The 19,514-nt window shown below is 37.9% G+C and overlaps 1 protein-coding gene across 1 annotated transcript in view; it reads left to right on the plus strand.

Moving 5' to 3' along the window:
- Positions 1 to 9,862, plus strand: part of MRPL3 (mitochondrial ribosomal protein L3) — a 59,727-nt gene extending 49,865 nt beyond the window's left edge. The window contains exon 10 of the mRNA XM_027546102.1: positions 9,324 to 9,862. Coding sequence (XP_027401903.1) covers positions 9,324 to 9,476 — 153 coding nt within the window. The 3' untranslated portion in view covers positions 9,477 to 9,862. The remainder of the gene's footprint in view (positions 1 to 9,323) is intronic.
- Positions 9,863 to 19,514: the final 9,652 nt, after the last annotated feature.

Raw genomic sequence — 19,514 nt, forward strand, 5'->3', positions numbered from 1 at the left:
CATACCAAAATCACAACTAACTGCTAACCAACCATCAATTTAAAAAAAAAAAAAAAGACTGGAACCTCCCAAAAAAGATACTCGACATCCAATGGTATAAAGAAGAAACCACAATGAGATGGTAGAGTGTGCACTTGTGATATAATCAAATCCTCTACCACCTGGCTACCCACAACCTGGAGAATGAGTATATCACAGAAGTTCTCCCACAGGAGTGAGTTCTGAACCTCCCCAGGCCTGACATCAGAAAGGAGCTCCCAGAGCATTTGGCTTTGAAGGCCAGCAGAGCTTGATAGCAGGAGCTCCACAGGACTGGGGGAAGCAGAGACCTTACTCTTGAAGAGAACATGCAAAATCTCATGTGCACCTGAAACCATGGCAAAAGCAGTCATTTCATAGGAGCCTGGGTCAGACCTACCTTGTGGTCTTGGAGGATTTCCTAGAAGTTGTCAAGCAGCTGGGTTCAACATGGGGATGTAAAAACCCGTGGCAGATATATTAGGGAGTATTCATCATGAACTATCATTGGAGGCTGATGTCTTGCTTGGGTCATTGGTACAAAGACCTGGCCCCACCCAACAGCTTGTAGGCTCCAGTGCTAGGACACCTGGAGGCCAAGCAACCAAGTGGGCAAAGACACAGCAGCATCCATCAACAGACAGGCTGCCTAAAGACTTCCTGAGCCCATAGCCACCTTTGGACATACCTCTTGATACAAGCCTACCCACCAGAGGGCCAAGAACCAGTTCTACCTATCAGTGAGCAGTCACCAACCGCTCTCCCTTCAAGAAGCCTGCACAAGCTTATAGAGCAGCCCCATCCAGCAGGGGACAGATACCAGAAACAAGAAAACTAAATCACACAGCCTGTGGAACTGAGTCTGCAAACAGATCAGATCGTCCGCTGGGGGCAACTGGTTCCTGAGCCTTTGATGATGAGCTAGGAGTGTACTGCTGGGATACACAGGACATCCCATATAGAGGGCCACTTCTCCAAGATTGAGAAACCTAACTAACGTACCACACACAAAGAAATACAAGTAGAAATTTAGACAGAATGAGGCAACAGAGGAGTATGTTTCAGATGGAGGAACAAGATAAAACCCCAGAAGAATAACTAAGTGAAATGAAGTTTAGGCATTGTATTCAAGGAGTTCAAAGTAACGATTAAAAGATTATCCAAGAACTTAGAAAAAGAATGGATATGCAGAGCAAGTAGTTAGAAGTTTTTAACAGCCAGAAAATAAGCAAACAGAGATGAATAATGAGGACAATTGAAGAGACCTTTGGGCTAACATCAGAAACACTAACATTCTTATTATAGGGATCACAGAAGAGAGAAAGGGCATGAGAAAATATTTGAAGAGGTAATAGCTGAAATTTTCCGTAACTTGGGAAAGGAAACAATTACCCAAGTCCAGGAAGTGAAGAAGGCAATGGCAACCCACTCCACTACTCCTGCGTGGCAAAACCCATGGACAGAGGAGCCTGGTAAGCTGCAGTCCATGGGGTCGCTAGGAGTCAGACACGACTGAGCAACTTCACTTTCACTTTTCACTTTCATGCATTGGAGAAGGAAACGGCAACCCACTCCAGTGTTCTTGCTTGGAGAGTCCCGGGGATGGGGGAGCCTGGTGGGCTGCTGTCTCTGGGGTCTCACAGACTCCGACACGACTGAAGCGACTTAGCAGCAGCAGTAGCAGCAGGAGGTGAAGAAAGTCTCATATAGGACTAAGCCAAAGAGGGACACACCAGGACACATAAGAATCAAATTGACAATAATTAAAGATATAGAAAATATTAACAGCTACTAGGGAAAAACTATAACATACAAGTGAACTCCCATAAGACTGTCTGCTGATTTTTGAACAGAAATTCTGCAGGCCAGAAAAGAATGGCATGATACATTTAAAGTGATGAAAAAATCTATGAACAAGGATACCCAGCAAGACTCATTCAGATTTGATGGAGAACTCAGAAGCTTTACAGACAAGCAAAAGATAAAGATTTCAACATCACCAAACCAGCTTTATAGCAGATACTAAAGGAAGTTCTCTAAGCAGAAAAGAAAAGGCCACAATTAGAAACAAGAAAACTATGAAATGGAAGAGCTCACTGATAAACAGTGAGCAGACATACAGTAAAGGTAGGAAATCATCCATGCGTACTAGTTGGGGGGTTAAAAGACAAAAGTAGTAAAATCATCTGTATCCACAATACACAGTTAAGGTATACATAAAACAATTAGATGTAAAATATGAAATCAAAAAACAGTAATCACGGGAGAAGGGTACTAATGTGGGGTATATAAAATGCAATTGAAATGACAAAATCAGCAACTTAATCCTGTGTATATAGCTGATGTATCAAAACCTCATGGCAATCACAAACCAAAAATATATATATATATACACAGATAGCTTTACCATCTGAGCTGTAGGACTTCTCCATAGTTCAGATGGTAAGAATCTGCCTGCAATGCAGGAGACCTGGGTTCAATCTCTGCATCAGGAAAATCCCCTGGAGGAGGAAATGGCAACCCACTCCAGTATTCTTGCCTGGACAATTCCATGGACAGAGGAGCCTGGCAGGCTACAGTCCATGGAGTTGCAAAAGAGTTGGACACAGCTAAGTGACTAACACATACACAAAAGTAAAAGGAACCCAAACATAACACTAAAGGTAATCATCAAATCATAAGATACAGAGAACAAAAGAAAGTGGTGTGGGGGAGACCTACAGAAGTCCACAACAGTTAACAAAATGACAATAACATATATTGATAATTACCTTAAATGCAAGAGTACATCATGAGAAATGCTGGACTGGATGAAGCACAAGCTGGAATCAGGATTGCTGGGAGAAATATCAATAACCTCAGATATGCAGATGACACCACACTTACAGCAAAAAGTGAAGAACTAAAGAGCTTCTTGATGAAAGTGAAAGAGGAGAGTGAAAAAGTTGGCTTAAAACTCAACATTCAGAAAACTAAGATCGTGGCATCTGGTCCCATCACTTCATGGCAAATAGATGGGGAACCAAGGGAAACAGTGACAGACTTTATTTTGGGGGGCTTCAAAATCACTGCAGATAGTAACTGCAGCCATGAAATTAAAAGACACTTGCTCCTTGGAAGAAAAGCTATGACCAACCTAGACAACATATTAAAAGGCAGAGACATTACTTTGCCAAGAAAGGTCTGTCTAGTCAAAGCTATGGTTTTTCCAATAGTCATGTATGGATGTGAGAATTGGACCATAAAGAAAGCTGAGTGCCGAAGAATTGATGCTTTTGAACTGTGGTGTTGGAGAAGACTCTTGAGAGTCCCTTGGACTTCTAGGAGATCCAACCAGTCCATCCTAAAGGAAATCAGTCCTGAATATTCATTGGAAAGACTGATGCTAAAAGCTGAAACTCCAATACTTTAGTCACCTGATGCGAAGAGACCCTGATGCTGGGAAAGATTGAAGGTGAGAGGAGAAGGGGATGACACAGGATGAAATGGTTGGATGATATCACCGACTCAATGGACATGAGTTTGAGTAAGCCCCGGGAGTTGGTGATGGACAGGGATGCCTGGCGTGCTGCAGTCCATGGGGTCGCAAAGAGTTAGACACAACTAAGTGACTGAATTGAACTGAAGGGGATTAATTGCCCCAATCAGAAGGCATAGACTGGCTAAATGAATACAGAAACTAAACTTGTATATGTGTTGTCTAGAGGAGACCCACTTCAGTTCTAGAGACATGCAAACTGAAAGCAGTAGGATGGAAAAAGGCATTCCATGCAAATGGAATTAAAAGGAAAGCTGAAGTAGCAATATTCATATCACACCACTTTTAAAAATAAAGAAATGTTTAAAGAGACAAGGAAATTACATAATGATCAAGGAAAGAAGATGTAACAATTGTGAGTGTATACACACCCAACATAGGAGCACCGCAACAAGTAAGACAGATATTAATAGACATAAAAGTGGAAATTGACAGTAATACTAGTGGGGAACTTAAATGCCCTCTTTGGACAGATCATCCAGACAGAAAAATCACTAAGGAAACACAGGCCTTAAATGACACATTAGACCAGATGGAAATATACGTTTCAAGGGCACATGTACCATTCTTCAGGTTTGGTCGTGTGTTGGGTCACAAAGCAAGCCTTGGTAAATTTAAGAAAACTGAAATTGCATCAGGCATCTTTTCTTATCACAGTGCTATGAGATTAGAAAGCAACCAGGGAATTCTCTAGTGATCCAGTGGTTAGGACTCAGCACTTTGTCTGCTGAGGATGTGGATTCATTCTTTGGCCCTGGAACTGATATACCACAAGCTGTTTGGTGCAGACAGTGAAAAAGAAAGCAACCACAAGAAAAAAATCAAAAACATAACATGTGAAAGCTAAACAATATGCTACTAAACAACCAATGGATCACTGAAGAAATAAAAAAATACCTAGAGAAAAATGAAAATGAAATCATGATGACTGAAAACATATCGAACAAAAGCAGTTCTAAGAAGGAAGTCTGTAGCAGTACAAACTTGCCTTAGGAAATAAGAAAATATCAACATAGCTTTATACCTAAAGCAACTAGAGAAAGAAAAACGATTGAAATCCACAGTTAGTAGAAAATAAGAAATCATGAAGATCAGAGCAGAAATAAATAGACACTAAAAAAAAAAAAATGTAGAAAAGATCAATGAAACTAAAAGCTGATTCTTTAAAAAGATAAACAAAGTTGATAAACTTTTAGCTAGATTCATTATGGGGAAAAAAAGGAGAGGACCCAAATCAGAAATGAAAAAGCAGAAGTTAAAGCCTATACCACAGAAATACAAAAGATCATAAGAGGCTGCTACAAGCAAGTATTACAGAAGGAAATGGCAACCCACTCGAGTATTCTGGCCTGGAGAATCCCATGGACGGGGAGCCTGGTGTGCATCCATGGGGTCGCAAGAATTGGACACAACTTAGCGACTAAACCACCACCACAAGCAAGTATATAACCATAAAATGGACAACCTGGAAGAAATGGACAAATTCTTAAGAAGATGCAGTCTCCCAAGACTAAGCAAGGAAGAAACAGAAAATATGAACAGACCAATTACCAGTACTGAAATTGAAGCAGTAATTTAAAAACTTAACAGACAAAAGTCCAGGACCAGATAACGTCACAGAAAAATTGTATCAAACATTTAAAGAAGAGTTAACACCTATCCTTCTGAAGCAGTTTCAGAAAATAACAGAGGAATGAGCACTTCTGAACTCATTCTGTGAAGCTACCATCACCCTGGGTTTCCCAGGTGGTGCTAGCAGTAGAGAACCCACCTGCCAATGCAGGAGACGTGAGACTCAGGTTCAGTCCCTGGGTTGGGAAGATCCCCTGGAGAAGGGCATGGCAACCCACTCCAGTATTCTTGACTGGAGAATTCCATAGACAGAGGAGCCTGGCAGGCTACAAGTCCATAGGGTCACACAGAGTCAGACACGAGTGAAGCAACTTAGCACACATGCACCATCACCCAGATACCAAAATCAAAGATAATTACAAAAAAAGAAAATTACAGGCCAACATCATTGATGATCATAGATGCAAAACTCCCCAATAAAATAAAATTAAAAAAATCTAGCCAGCTGAATCCAAAAATACATTAAAAGGATCATACATCACAATCAATTGGGATTTATCCCAAGGATGTAATGATTTTTCAGTATCTGCAAGTCAATTAATATTATACAGCACATTAACAAGTTGAAGAATAGAAACAATATGGTCATCTCAATACATGCAGGAAAAGCTTTTGATAAAATTCAACATCCATTTACGGTAAAACTCTCCAGAAAGCAGCCATTGAGGGTACCTGCCTCAACATAATAAAGGCCATATATGACAAACCCACAGCTAGCATCATAATCAACAGCAAAAAGCTGAAAGCGTTTCCTCTAAGATCAGGCAGAAGACAAATACCCACTCTTGCCACTTCTATTCAACATAGTTTTGGAACTTCTGGCCACAGCAATCAGAAGAAAAACAATCCAGACTGCAAAAGAAGTAGTAAAATTATCACTGTTTGCAGATGAAATGAGACTGTACATAGAAAATCCTGAAGATGCTATCAGAAAACTACTAGATCTCATCAATGAATTTACTAAAATTGCAGGATACAAAATTAATACACAGAAGTCTGTTGTACTTCTTTACACTAACAATAAAAATCAGATGATAAAATTATGGAAATAATCCCATTTACCATCACATCAAAAAGAATAAAATATTTAGGAACAAATCTACTAAAGGAGGCAAAATACCTATAATCAGAAAACTGAGATACTGATGAAGAAAATTGAAGACACAAACAGATGAAAAGATATACCGTGTTCTTGGATTGGAGGTATCAACATTATTAAAATGATCATACTGTCCAAGGCAATCTATAAACTCAGTGTATTCACTATGAAATTTACAATGACATTTTGCATAGAACTAGGTAAGAAATTTTAAATTTGTATGGAAACACAAAATCCAGGATAGGCAAATTCAATCTTGAGAAAGAAGTGCAGAGCTGAAGGAATCAGGTTCCCTGACTTTATACTACAAAGTTACAGTAATCCAAACAGTTTGGTACTGGCACACAGACAGACATATAAATCAATGGAATAGAATGGAAAGCCCCAAAATAAAGCCACACACCTATGGTCAGCTAACCTACATAAAAAAGGCAATGATATACAATGGAGAAAGATAGTCTTTTCAATAAGTAGTGCTGGTAAAATTGGACAACTGCATGTACAAGATCAGAACATTCTCTAACACCATTTACAGAAATGAATTGGATTAAAGATCTAAAAATAATGTGGGATGCTATAAACTTCTACAGGAAGACGGGCAGAACACTCTGACATAAATCACAGCAATATCTTTTTTGATCCATCGCATAGAGTAATGGAAACACAAAAATTAACAAATGGAACCTAATGAAACTTAAAAGCTTTTCACAACAAAGGAAACCATAAACAAAGTGGAAAAACAACCTGGAGAATGGGAGAAAATATTTGCAAATGATGCTACCAACAGAGATTAATTTCCAAAATATATAAACAGCTCATACAGCTCAACTTCAAAAAAACAAACAACCCAATCAAATAACAGGCAAAAGATCTAAGCAGGCATTTCTCCAAAGAAGACATACAGATAGCTAAAAGGCATATGAAAAAAAAAAAAAAAAGCTCAACCTCGCTAATTAGTAGGAAAATACAAATCAAAACTACAGTGAGGAAGTCACCTCATACCAGTCAGAATGACCATCATTAAAATGTCTATCAGTAATAAATGCTGGAGTTGGTATGGAGATGAGGGAACCCTCCTACACTGTTGGTGGGAATGTAAATTGGTGCAGCTACTATAGGAAACAGTATGGAAATTCCTTAAACTAAAAATTTGAGTTACCATATAGCCCAGCAGTCTGACTCCTGGATGTATAACCAGAGAAAATGATAATTCAAAGGGGTACATGTTTGCCATTGTTCATCACAACCCTATTCACAGTAGCCAAGACATGGAAATAACCTAAATGTACATCGGAAGAGATATAAAGAATCCATGGTACATTTATACAGTGGAAAATTGTGTGTGTGGGTGTGGGTGGGTGCACTCACTCAGTCATGTCCAACTAACTCTGTGCAACCCCATGGACTATAACCCACCAGGCTCCTCTGTCCATGGAGTTTTCCAGGCAAGAAAAGTGGAGTGAGTTGCCATTTCCTACTCCAGGGGATCTTCCCAATCCTGGGATCGAGTCTGTGTCTCCTGCATTGACGGGATTCTTTACTACTGCATCACCTGGGAAGCCCATGGTGGAATATTACTCAGCTATAAAAAGAAAATGCCGTTTTGCAGCAACATGGATGAACCTAGAGATTACCATACTAAGTCAAACAAAGAGAAATATCATATGTCACTTGTATGTGGCCTCTAAAAAAAATGATATAAATGAACTTATTTACAAAAGCAGAGGTAGACTCACAAACATAGAACACAAACTTGTGGTTACCAAAGGGGAAAAGAATAGGAGAGGGATAAATTAGTAGTTTGGAATTAGCAGATGCAGACTACTAAAGATCAAAATAGATAACCAACAAGGACTTACTGTATGGCAAAGGGAAGTATACTCAATATCTTGCAGTAAATTACCACAGAAAGTTTTGTTGTTCTCTTTATTGTGTATTTGCTTGGGTTTTCTTTTATAAATTCTGAGACAGTTTCATTGGTAAGAATATCTTTTTTTCCCAAGTTAAAGTTGAACCCAGATTAGTGAATTGGAAAAAAAATTAAAACAAGTATTTCCTTTTAGGCAACTGACTGATAATTTCTAACAATTTTAATGAGAGAAATGAATATAGATGTTTTCTTGTACTTTGCTATTCCTAGCAGCTGTGTACTAACGTCAACCAAATTACTCATTTCTTATTGCCAAAATGTCTTATTTTAATGTGTGTATAATTAACATGTAATTTTTTTTTATCTCTGAATGGAGGTTGTGGAATGAGTCAGAAGCTTTAAAGAATCCAATAATATTTTCCAAAAATATAACAACATTTTAGATCATATCAATATCTATGTTATTCCTCAGTTTATGAATTCACACATGTAATTAAAATATTTTTAGAATATAAAGATTAGTTAATAGAGCTAATTTAGAGACTCTGGGGTTATTATTGTTTTTTGTTAAATACTACTCTATCCTTAGCTACTCAGAGAGAACACTACTTGTTAAATATATGCTAATTTCCTTAATATAACTTGTTATTTGGGGTTATGTGTTAGAATTAAGACTAACAAAAGTACTAGATAAATTTTATTTTCTTTGAGCTCAAAAAATTCTGTGGTAGAATATAGAATAATAACATTGGGTTGGCAAAAATGTTGGTTCAGTTCAGTTTTTTTCCATAAGATGGTTCTAATAGCATTTGTGTGCATTTGTGCTCAGTCACTTCCATTGTGTCCAATTCTGCAATCCTATGGACTGTAGCCCACCAGGCTCCTCTATCCATGGGATTCTCATATGGTAGTTGATTAACTTGAGGAAGTCTATGTTTCTGTCATTGGCTTAGTTAAGTTTATTGGTATAAATATATATACACATATATATAAAGTAAGAGGAACTCAGTGTATAACAGCTATATTTTTCACATTAGAAAATGTAGAAACTAAAAACAGAAAAAATAAACAAAATGCGAGAACAGATATTCTAGGATTATGAATAAGTAAACCAGACTATCTTTAAATAACTTATTAATAAGATCTTTGCTTCCCCCACCCCCCAGATCAAAGATTCTGTACTGCCTGCATATAAGGATTTCTGTAAAAATCTACCATTTCCAACATATTTCCCTGATGAGGACGAAAAGGAGCTACCAGAAGATTTGTATGATGAAGAAGTGTGTCAGCCTGGAGCACCTTCTATTACATTTGTTTGACTTCACTGGACATGAGAGAACCCCACATATACTATGAATTCTGATGAGCCAGAACAGTAATATAACCAGGAATTATGGAGTTTTTTCCTTAGTTAAAACATACCACATAACCACATGGTTCTCTTTTACCATGTATTTCTCAAATTATCTTAAGTGTTTATAAATTTAATTTCTACTAAAGATTTGTCTGTCTTTGTGAAAGGGTGGTTGTGGAACGGTGTCAAGTCATATGGAGACTAAATAACTTATCTAGATTAAAGAAAAAACCATTTCTTGAGACTCAAAAACAGAGGAATTCAGATCTTTATCTAAATTATAGAAATGTTGATGTTATAGTTAAAGGCCTGACACATAATAAAATCACAAATTATGGGTCTTATATATTACACTTGTGTTAGGAGGTATAGTTATCTTTTAGCTTGATTTCTCAACTGTAACTCTTTTTTTTTTTTTTTTTTTGGCTGTGTCTCACAGCATACAGTGGTTAAGACTCTGCACTGAATCACCAGGGAAGTCTTGTAATCATTTTTCCTTGATGCCTTCCAAAAGGGATTTGAAACAACCTGGATGTGCATTCAACAAACTTATTAACCACCTGTTACTCAAAATGTTAATAATAGCTCCTGGGTTTCTCTTCATTGTATGAAATGAAAATATTTACTAATGGCTACTTGTGACAGATAATTAAGCCTAACAATGTTAGTATCATGCTCACGTTCAGTTGTTCAGTCATGTCAGTCTCTTTGCAATTTCATGGACTGTAGCCTGCCAGGCTCCTCTGCCTATGGAATTTTCCAGGCAAGGATACTGGAGTGGGTTACCATTTCCTGTTCCAGAGGATATTCCCAACCCAGAGATAAAACCCCAGTCTCTTGCATCTCCTGCATTGGCAAGCAGATTCTTTACCTCTGAGCCATGCTCTAGGCCAGTGTAAGTATAAGCAAGACTTACTTAACTATTGGATTTCCTCTGGACTAAATTCCTGAGGATACACAGAATTTTAACTTTTTAAACTTCAGGTGTCTTCTAAGACTTGATTCACATAGCCACCCAAGAGACTCACTAACCACAGTGTTACACCTTTTAATAACAAATTCACTAGTTATCAGGAAATCACACAAAGACCTACCAGTATTTTTGGGTCCGCATTGCATTTCTCATTCTTAATTTTAAATCCAGCTGAAGCCACATCCCTCTTAAAGTTTTCATTTATACTTCATCTCATTTTGTTATCGATTTGTGGTAGTTGACAGATCCATGTGTTAAAATAGTAAAGTAAGGAGAAAGCATGAAGGATTATATAAATTAGTATAAGTGGGGGTTGAGAAGGAATGGTGCCAATATAATACAGTTGAGCAGGCTGTGGTCTCAGTTGAGCAGAGGTGTTATATGGCTCTTAGCTTCCTGGATAGCAAAGTAAAACAAATAACATTGATTTGTTTCATGTTTCTCTTTAATTACGAGGTCCTCAAGAGGAGTAATTTTAAACTGCAGTAAATCTTGTTTAACACGTTATTTTTTATTAAAAATAATTTATCAAACTAGAAATTTCTAAACTTGTTTAAAATAAACATATTCAAGGGTAAAATATTAGACACATTGTTGTCAGAGATCAAGTAAGACTATCCTTCACTACTTCTAGACAACAGTGGTTTTGGAGATCTTAGCCAATGCAGTAAAACAAGAAAGAATAGTGATACAGATACAGGGAAATGAGAATAAATCTCATTTGTAAGAAATATGATCTACTTAGAAGATTTAAGACAGTCAACTGATAAGCTGTCAGGACAAATGAAGACAGTTCTGGTGACTAAGTACAGCATCAGTATACAAACATGGACAGAGGAGCCTAGTGGGGTACAGTCCATGGGTTGCAAGGAGTCAGACATGACTGAGGGACTAACACGCTTTATACCAACATATAATAGCAGTATTAGGAAGTTCTGTGGTATGGAAGTGAATACTATCCACAGCAGCAATTTTTTAAAAACTTACTGAGGAAAGAAGCCTAACGTATTCTGAGGCCTTACTGGAGAACTAAAAATGTAATTGAAGAACATGAAAGAAAACCATGATGGTCCTCTCTATTATTTAAGTTATGAATGAGGAGATGTAATATTGTAAAGAATTTAGCCTAATCCTATTTTTAAAATCTCAATATGACTTACCATAGAATTGTTCAAACTGATTGTAAAAATGGAATTAATGCATAAATGTAAGAATAACCAAAACTTAAAATGGTACCCATTCGTTAGGTTTGCCCCATTGTTTATTTAGGGATTATTTATACCTGTTTAATTTTGAAATTCAGAATATTGTGTACATCAGTTCACTCCTTTAATTAACTGCATTTGACCAAAAGATTTTAGTAAACTTATAGATGTGTCAAGGTTGCTGATGAAATGATGGGAAGTAGTTGTTAACCTACAAGACAGATGAACAGTTATTGCTGGAGAACATAAAATCTCGTTTCTGAGTAAGGTATTTGCTGAGGTTTGTATCAGGAGTCCCCAACCTCCTCTGAATGAAAAACTGTTTAATTTCCCAGAAGCCATTGATGGGGGAAATCATTACTCAGGAAGGATGCTTTATGCAGTGCAGGAAACGAATCATATCATCTGAAAGTAACCAGATGACAGAAGAAGGGCAGGATGTGTGGCCTTTTGAAGAAGTCAGGAAATCCTCTACACCAGAGAACCTGCCCCACACCCATTATCATCTTTGACCAGAGTTTATGTTACCCAGTCCAACCCAGCAAACCAGGAGATGAGTTGTTGGGGCAAGGAAAGCCAGCAGACGAATAAGATGGTGGGCTCATGTCCCAAAAAAAGCAATGTTGCCTAAATCAGGATTCAAGTTTCTTTTATACTAAAAGGGTAGGGAGTAAAGTCAAACACCCCCCTGGTTCTGATCAGACTCTTGAGAGGATGTTTTAATTTCTTCCTGCAGTCATTCACAGGTGGGCCTGGTCAGGGTGTTTCCTCTGAGCTAAAAAGAGGTATTTTAGCTTAATGCTCATTACTTGCGAGGCAGGGTTCCCAGAGATGGGCCATTATGTATAATTTAACCTTATAGGCAGCATCCCTTTAGTGATTAACTTATAACAGAAAACAAAGTTTCTTACCCATTAAAATTTCCTACAGTCAGTGTCCATTCCGGTGAGAAAAGGGACAAAGACAGTTGTGGCTCTTTCCTGCTGAACAGGGCAATGAATATTCTTTAGAATCTTTAGTAGTAAAATTGTCTTTCCTTTATTATCTACAACTATTTAGTCCTGTGGTCATATATGGATGTGAGATTTGGACTGTGAAGAAGGCTGAGCACTGAAGAATTGATGCTTTTGAACTGTGATGTTGGAGAAGACTCTTGAGAGTCCCTTGGACTGCAAGGAGATCCAACCAGTCCATTCTGAAGGAGATCAGCCCTGGGATTTCTTTGGAAGGAATGATGCTAAAGCTGAAACTCCAGTACTTTGGCCACCTCAAGCGAAGAGTTGACTCATTGGAAAAGACTCTGATGCTGGGAGGGATTGGGGGCAGGAGGAGAAGGGGACGACAGAGGATGAGATGGCTGGATGGCATCACTGACTCGATGGATGTAAGTCTCAGTGAACTCCGGGAGTTGGTGATGGACAGGGAGGCCTGGCGTGCTGCGATTCATGGGGTCGCAAAGAGTTGGACACGACTGAGTGACTGATCTGATCTGATTTAGACCTGATGGAAACTCTTAGCTCTTTGTTTCTAATATGTAATTGAACATAGGATCGGGCATAGGGATGGACTTGGGTTCTAGTTCTTAATACATATATACTAAATACCTATGCTATAGAATAAAATACATTGACTCCTCTCCAGCCATAATGAAATTACCATTTACTTCAGTTGTGTACGCAGACCTGTTGGAGGCAAATTCATGAGGAATGTTTAGTATAATGTGCAAAGTTTTAATATAATTGTCAACTTCTAGGTCTTTCAGAGCATTTATAGATTTATCCCATCTAGGTGGATGCCTAGAAAAAACAACCATACAGTATTTCAAAGGGACTTAATTTAATCCTATTTCTGAGAGCAACTGATCTGGAGCAAGCCTTGTTGTCATTGTTCAGTCGCTAAGTCATGTCTGACTCTTTGCGACCCCATGGACTGCAGCATGCCAGGTTTATCTGTCCTCCACTATCTCCCAGAGTCTGCTCAAATGCATATCCATTGAATCAGTGATGCTATCTAAACATCTTATCTTCTGTCGCTCCCCACCCCACACCCGTCTTCTCCTGCCCTTAATCTTTCACAGCATCAAGGTCTTTTCTAATGAGTTAACTGTTCACATCAGGTGCCCAGAGTTTTGGCACTTCACCTTTAGCAACAGTCCTTCCAATGAATATTCAGGGTTGATATCCTTTAGGATTGGCTGGTTTGATCTCCTTGCAGTCCAAGGAACTCTCAAGAGTTTTCTCTAGCACCACAATTTGAAAGCATAAATTCTTCAGCATTCAACCTTATTTATGGACCAATTCTCACATCTGTACATGATTACTAGGGAAACCATAGCATTGACTATATGGAACTTTGTCAGCAAAGTGATGTCTCTGCTTTTTAATATTTAATCTAGGTTTCTATAGCGATCCTTCCAAGGAAAAAATGTCTGAATATCATGGCTACAATCAATGTCCGCAATGATTTTGGAGCCCAAAAAAGTAAAATCTATCACTACTTACACTTTTTCCCTTGTATTTGCCAGGAAGTAATGGGAACAGATGTTATGATCTTAGTTTTTTTGTTTCTTTATTTTAATTGGAGGCTAATTGCTTTACAGTATTGTGGCTTTTTTTTGCCATTCATCAACATGAATCAGCCATGGGTGTACATGTGTCCTCCCATTCCTGAGACCCCCACTCGCCTCCCTCCCCACCCCATCCCTCTGGGTTGTCCCAGAGCACCAGCTTTGAGTGCCCTATTCATGCAACAATTTTCACTGGTCATCTATTTTATATACAGTAATATACATGTCTCAATACTCTTCTCAAATCATCCCACCCTCATCTTTTCCCACAGAGTCCAAAAGTCTGTTCTTTACATCTATGTCTCTTTTGCTGTCTTGCATATAGGGTCATCACCATCTTTCCAAATTCCATATATATGTGTTAATATACTATATTGATGTTTCTGTTTCTGATTTACTTCACTCTGTATAATAAGCTCCAGTTTCATTCACTGCATTAGAACTGAGTTCAAATGTGTTTTTTTTAATAGCTGAATAATATTCCATTATGTATATGTACCACTACTTCCTTATCCATTCATGTGCTGATGGGCATCTAGGTTGCTTCCATGTCCTAGCTATTGTAAACAGTGCTGCAATGAACATTGGGGTACATGTGTCTCTTTCAGTTCTGGCTTCCTCAGTGAGTATGCCCAGCAGTGGGATTGCTGGGTCTTATGGCAGTTCTGTTTCCAGTTTTTCAAGGAATCTCCACACTGTTCTCCATAGTGGCTATACTAGTTTTCATTCCCACCAGCAGTGTAAGAGGGTTTCCTTTTCTCCACACCCTCTCCAGCATTTATTGTTTGTTGACTTTTTGATGCCAGCCATTCTGACTGACATGAGATGATACCTCATTGTGGTTTTGATTTGCATTTCTCTGATGAGTGATGTTGAGCATCTTCTCATGTGTTTGTTAGCCATCTGTATATCTCTTTGGAGAAATGTCTGTTTAGTTCTTTGGCCCACTTTTTGATTGAGTAGTTTATTTTTCTGGTATTGAGCTGCATGAGCTGTTTGTGTATTTTGGAGATTAATTCTTTGTCAGTTGTTTCATTTGCTATTATTTTCTCCCATTCTGAAGGCTGCCTTTCACGTTGCTTACAGTTTACTTTGTTGTGCAAAAAAGTTTAATTAGGTTCCACTTGTTTATTTTTGTTTTTATTTCCATTACTCTGGAAAGTGAGTCATAGAGGATTTTGCTGTGATTTATGTCAGAGAGTGTTCTGCCTATGTTTTCCTCTAAGAATTTTATAGTTTCTGGTCTTACATTTAGATCTTTAATCCATTTTGAGTTTATTTGTATGTATAATGTTAGAAAGTGTTCTAGTTTCATTGTTTTACAGGTAGTTGACCAGGTTTCCCAGCACCACTTGTTAAAGAGATTGACTTTTCTCCATTGTATATTTTTGCCTCCTTTGTTAAAGATAAGGCATCCATAGGTACTTTCCATTTTGTTCCATTGATCTATATTTCTGTCTTTGTGCCTGTACCATATCGTCTTGATGACTGTAGCTTTGTGGTATAGTCTGAAGTCAGGAAGGTTGATTCCTCCAGTTCCATTCTTCTTTCTCAAGATTGATTTTGCTATTCAAAGTTTTTTGTGTTTCCATACAAATTGTGAAATTATTTGTTCAAGTTCTGTGAAAAATGCCGTTGGTAGCTTGGTAGGGATTGCATTGAATCTATAGATTGCTTTGAGTAGTAAACTCATTTTCACTATATTGATTCTTCCAATCCACAAACATGATATATTTCTCCATCTATTTGTGTCATCTTTGATTTCTTTCATCAATGTTTTATAGTTTTCTACATGTAGGTTTTCTACATGTAGGTCATTTCTTTAGGTAAAATTTATTCCTAAGTGTTTTATTCTTTTTGTTGCAATGGTGAATGGCATTGTTTCCTTAATTTCTTTCTGTTTTTTCATTGATAGTGGATAGAAATGCAAAGGATTTCTGTGTATTAATTTTATATCCTGCAACTTTACTATATTCATTGATTAGCTCTAGTGATTTTCTGGTGCTTTAGGGTTTTCTATGTAGAGGATCAGGTTATCTGCAAACAGTGAGAGTTTTACTTCTTTTCCAATCTGGATTCCTTTTATTTCTTTCTTTTCTCTTATTGCTGTGGCTAGGACTTCCAAAACTATGTTGGATAGTATGGTGAGAGTGGACACCCTTGTCTTTTTCCTGATTTTAGAGGAAATGCTTTCAGTTTTTCACCATTGAAGATAATGTTTGCTGTGGGTTTGTCATATATGGCTTCTATTATGTTGTGGTATGTTCCTTCTTTGCCTGCTTTCTGGAGAGTTTTTATCATAAATGGATGTTGAATTTTGTCAAAGGCTTTCTCTGCATCTATTGAGATAATCATATGGTTTTTATCTTTCAATTTGTTAAATGGGGTATCACATTGATTGATTTGCAAATATTGAAGAATCCTTACATTCCTGGGATAACGTCCACTTGGTCATGATGTACGTATGATCTTTTTAATGTGTTGTTGGATTCTATTTGCTAGAATTTTGTTACAAATTTTTACATGTATGTTTATCCGTGATATTGGCCTGTAGTTTTCTTGTTTTGTGGCATCTTTATCTGGCTTTGATATCAGGGTGATGGCGGCCTCATAGAATGAGTTTGGAAGTTTGCCTTCCTCTGCAATTTCCTGGAATAGTTTGAGTAAGATATGTGTTAGCTTCTCTCTAAATTTTTCGTAGAATTCACCTGTGACGCCATCTAGTTCTGGGCTTTTGTTTGTTGGAAGATTTTTTACTCAGTTTTGATTTCTATCCTTGAGATGAGTCTGTTAAGATTTTCTACTTTTCCTGGTTCAGTTCTGGAAGTGGACTTTGTCCATTTCTTCCAAATTGTCCATTTTTTTGGCATATAATTGCTCATAGTGGTCTCTTATGATCTTTTGATTTCTGTGTTGTTGTGATTTCTCCATTTTCATTTCTAATATTATTGATTTGATTCTTCTCCCCCACCTCCTTTTATTTTTTTGATGAGTCTGGCTAATGGTTTGTCTATATTATTTATCTTGTCAAAGAACCAGCTTTTAGTTTTTGCTATAGTCTCTTTCATTTCTTTTCATTTATTGCTGTTCTTATTTTTATGATTTCATTCCTTCTACTAACTTTGGGGTTTTTCTTTTTTTTCTTTTTCTAGTTGCATTAGGTGTAAAGTTCGGTTGTTTATTTGATGTTTCTCTTTTTTCTTGAGGTAGGCTTCTATTGCTCTGAACTTTGTATTGCTCTTAGTATTGCTATCACTGAATTTCATAGGTTTCAGATTGTTGTGTTTCCATTTTCATTTGTTTCTATGCATATTTCCATTTCCTTTTGATTTCTTCCATGATCTGTTGATTATTCAGAAGCATGTTGTTTAGTCTCTATATGTTTGTGTTTTTAATCATTTTTTTTTCCCCTGTGCTGCTGCTGCTAAGTCGCTTCAGTCGTGTCTGACTCTGCAACCCCATAGACGGCAGCCCACCAGGCTCCCCCGTCCCTGGGATTCTCCAGGCAAGAACACTGGAGTAGGTTGCCATTTCCTTCTCCAATGCTTGAAAGTGAAAAGTGAAAGTGAAGTCGCTCAGTCGTGTCCGACTCTTTGCGACCTTATGGACTGCAGCCTACCAGACTCCTCCACCCATGGGATTTTCCAGGCAAAAGTACTGGAGTGGGTTACTATTGCCTTCTCCTGTAGTTGACATCTAATCTTACTGCATTGTGACCAGAGAAGATTCTTGAAATGATTTCAGTTTTTTTAAAGTCACTAAGGCTAGATTTATAGCCCAGAATGTGATCATCATTCTTACCTGCTTCTTCACAGAATAGCCACCATAAAACCATAAATATCTATTGATCACCTCTAACCTTTAACAGGATGCCTTTTTGCCTTGGCCTCCACCAACAGGACTGATTTTGGGTTGAGGCTTTTGGTGATTATAGGAACAAAGTGGAATCGTCTGTTTCTTTCTTCCATTTGACATCAATAAAACTTTTAAACATCACAAAATTGATTCAGCTGTAAGTAGAGAAGCATTAGCAAACAAAATGAAACAAAGAACTCAGAGGACAGACAACCCTCAAGTTTGGTTTTGGGGTTTTACATATGCAGTGACTTTGGAGACCATAAATGATATAATTAACATAGCAAGGTTAGCAGAGCATGGTGCACAGGATTCCAAGATAACCCTACCTTAACCCATCGTGGAGATCCTAACAGGTACTCTGGCCACATATTTTTACAATAAAATATCATCTTCTCACTCACAGGTTAATTTTTGTAATCAGAAATTAAGATCACTTATCCAAAGTCCACCTGAGAGGACTTTCTCTAAGGAATAGTTGAAATATTCCTCTTTTTTAAGACAGAAATTCAAAACAAAACACAAATGGCACATACAAATACTAGCATTCAAAGAAGCAAATGAACCAGTTCACAAATCGAGTAGAAGTCTAACAACTCTTTCCTTCCTCCAAAATGTACTCCAAACAAAGGTATTTTACCTTAATGCTTATTTCCTGGGAGGCAGGGTTCCCAAAGATGGGCCGTTATGTAAAATATAAACTTGTAGGCAACATGCCTTTGGTGATTAACTCATAGTCAAATACAAAGGTTCTTCCCCACTACACCTACAGATGGACTGTGTGTCTGCATTTGAATTTGAAGGAGAAATTTCTGATCGCCTCTTTGGATCACAAATGTGAGCCCTGCCACTTATAGCCAAACAGGGAACAGAACATCCACTCCACCCCACTCCCCACCACCAGCACCTTGTACAGGTACCTATCTTTGAAGAGATCAGGCCCCATTCCTGCAGAATATTTCAGTTGCCTAGAAGTGACATGAGTTCTACTGAGCCAGATGGTAGAGGAGGATACCATCTCCACCCTTATGGGATAAAAAAGCCCAAGTCTGCCTGGTCCAACAGACACTAAGCAAAACACATGTAATCTGCTAAGAAACTTGGGTCGCAATTTCCAGTTCCAGCTTTTTTCATCCAGTAGTCAACTTGAGGAAAACAGAACTTTGCCTGCTATAGATAAGCAGTACATGGTCTGGACACGGGCCATTCACTTGCCTTTCTGTTTGGAGCCCATGCAGTAACAGTGGCCAACTCTTGAGCTGTGTTAGCTTCTGGGTAAGTGGGAAGACATGGAGTTCAAGTGAGCTTGAACTTGATCTACTGTTTTAGATTTTATCTTGAAATGGGGGAACTTTCTGTAGCCAAACTTCTTTCAGATTAGACATTTCTTCCTTAGTTGGTACT

Source organism: Bos indicus x Bos taurus, chromosome 1, assembly GCF_003369695.1.
Source record: "Bos indicus x Bos taurus breed Angus x Brahman F1 hybrid chromosome 1, Bos_hybrid_MaternalHap_v2.0, whole genome shotgun sequence".
In the NCBI taxonomy this organism is placed as follows: Eukaryota; Metazoa; Chordata; class Mammalia; order Artiodactyla; family Bovidae; genus Bos; species Bos indicus x Bos taurus.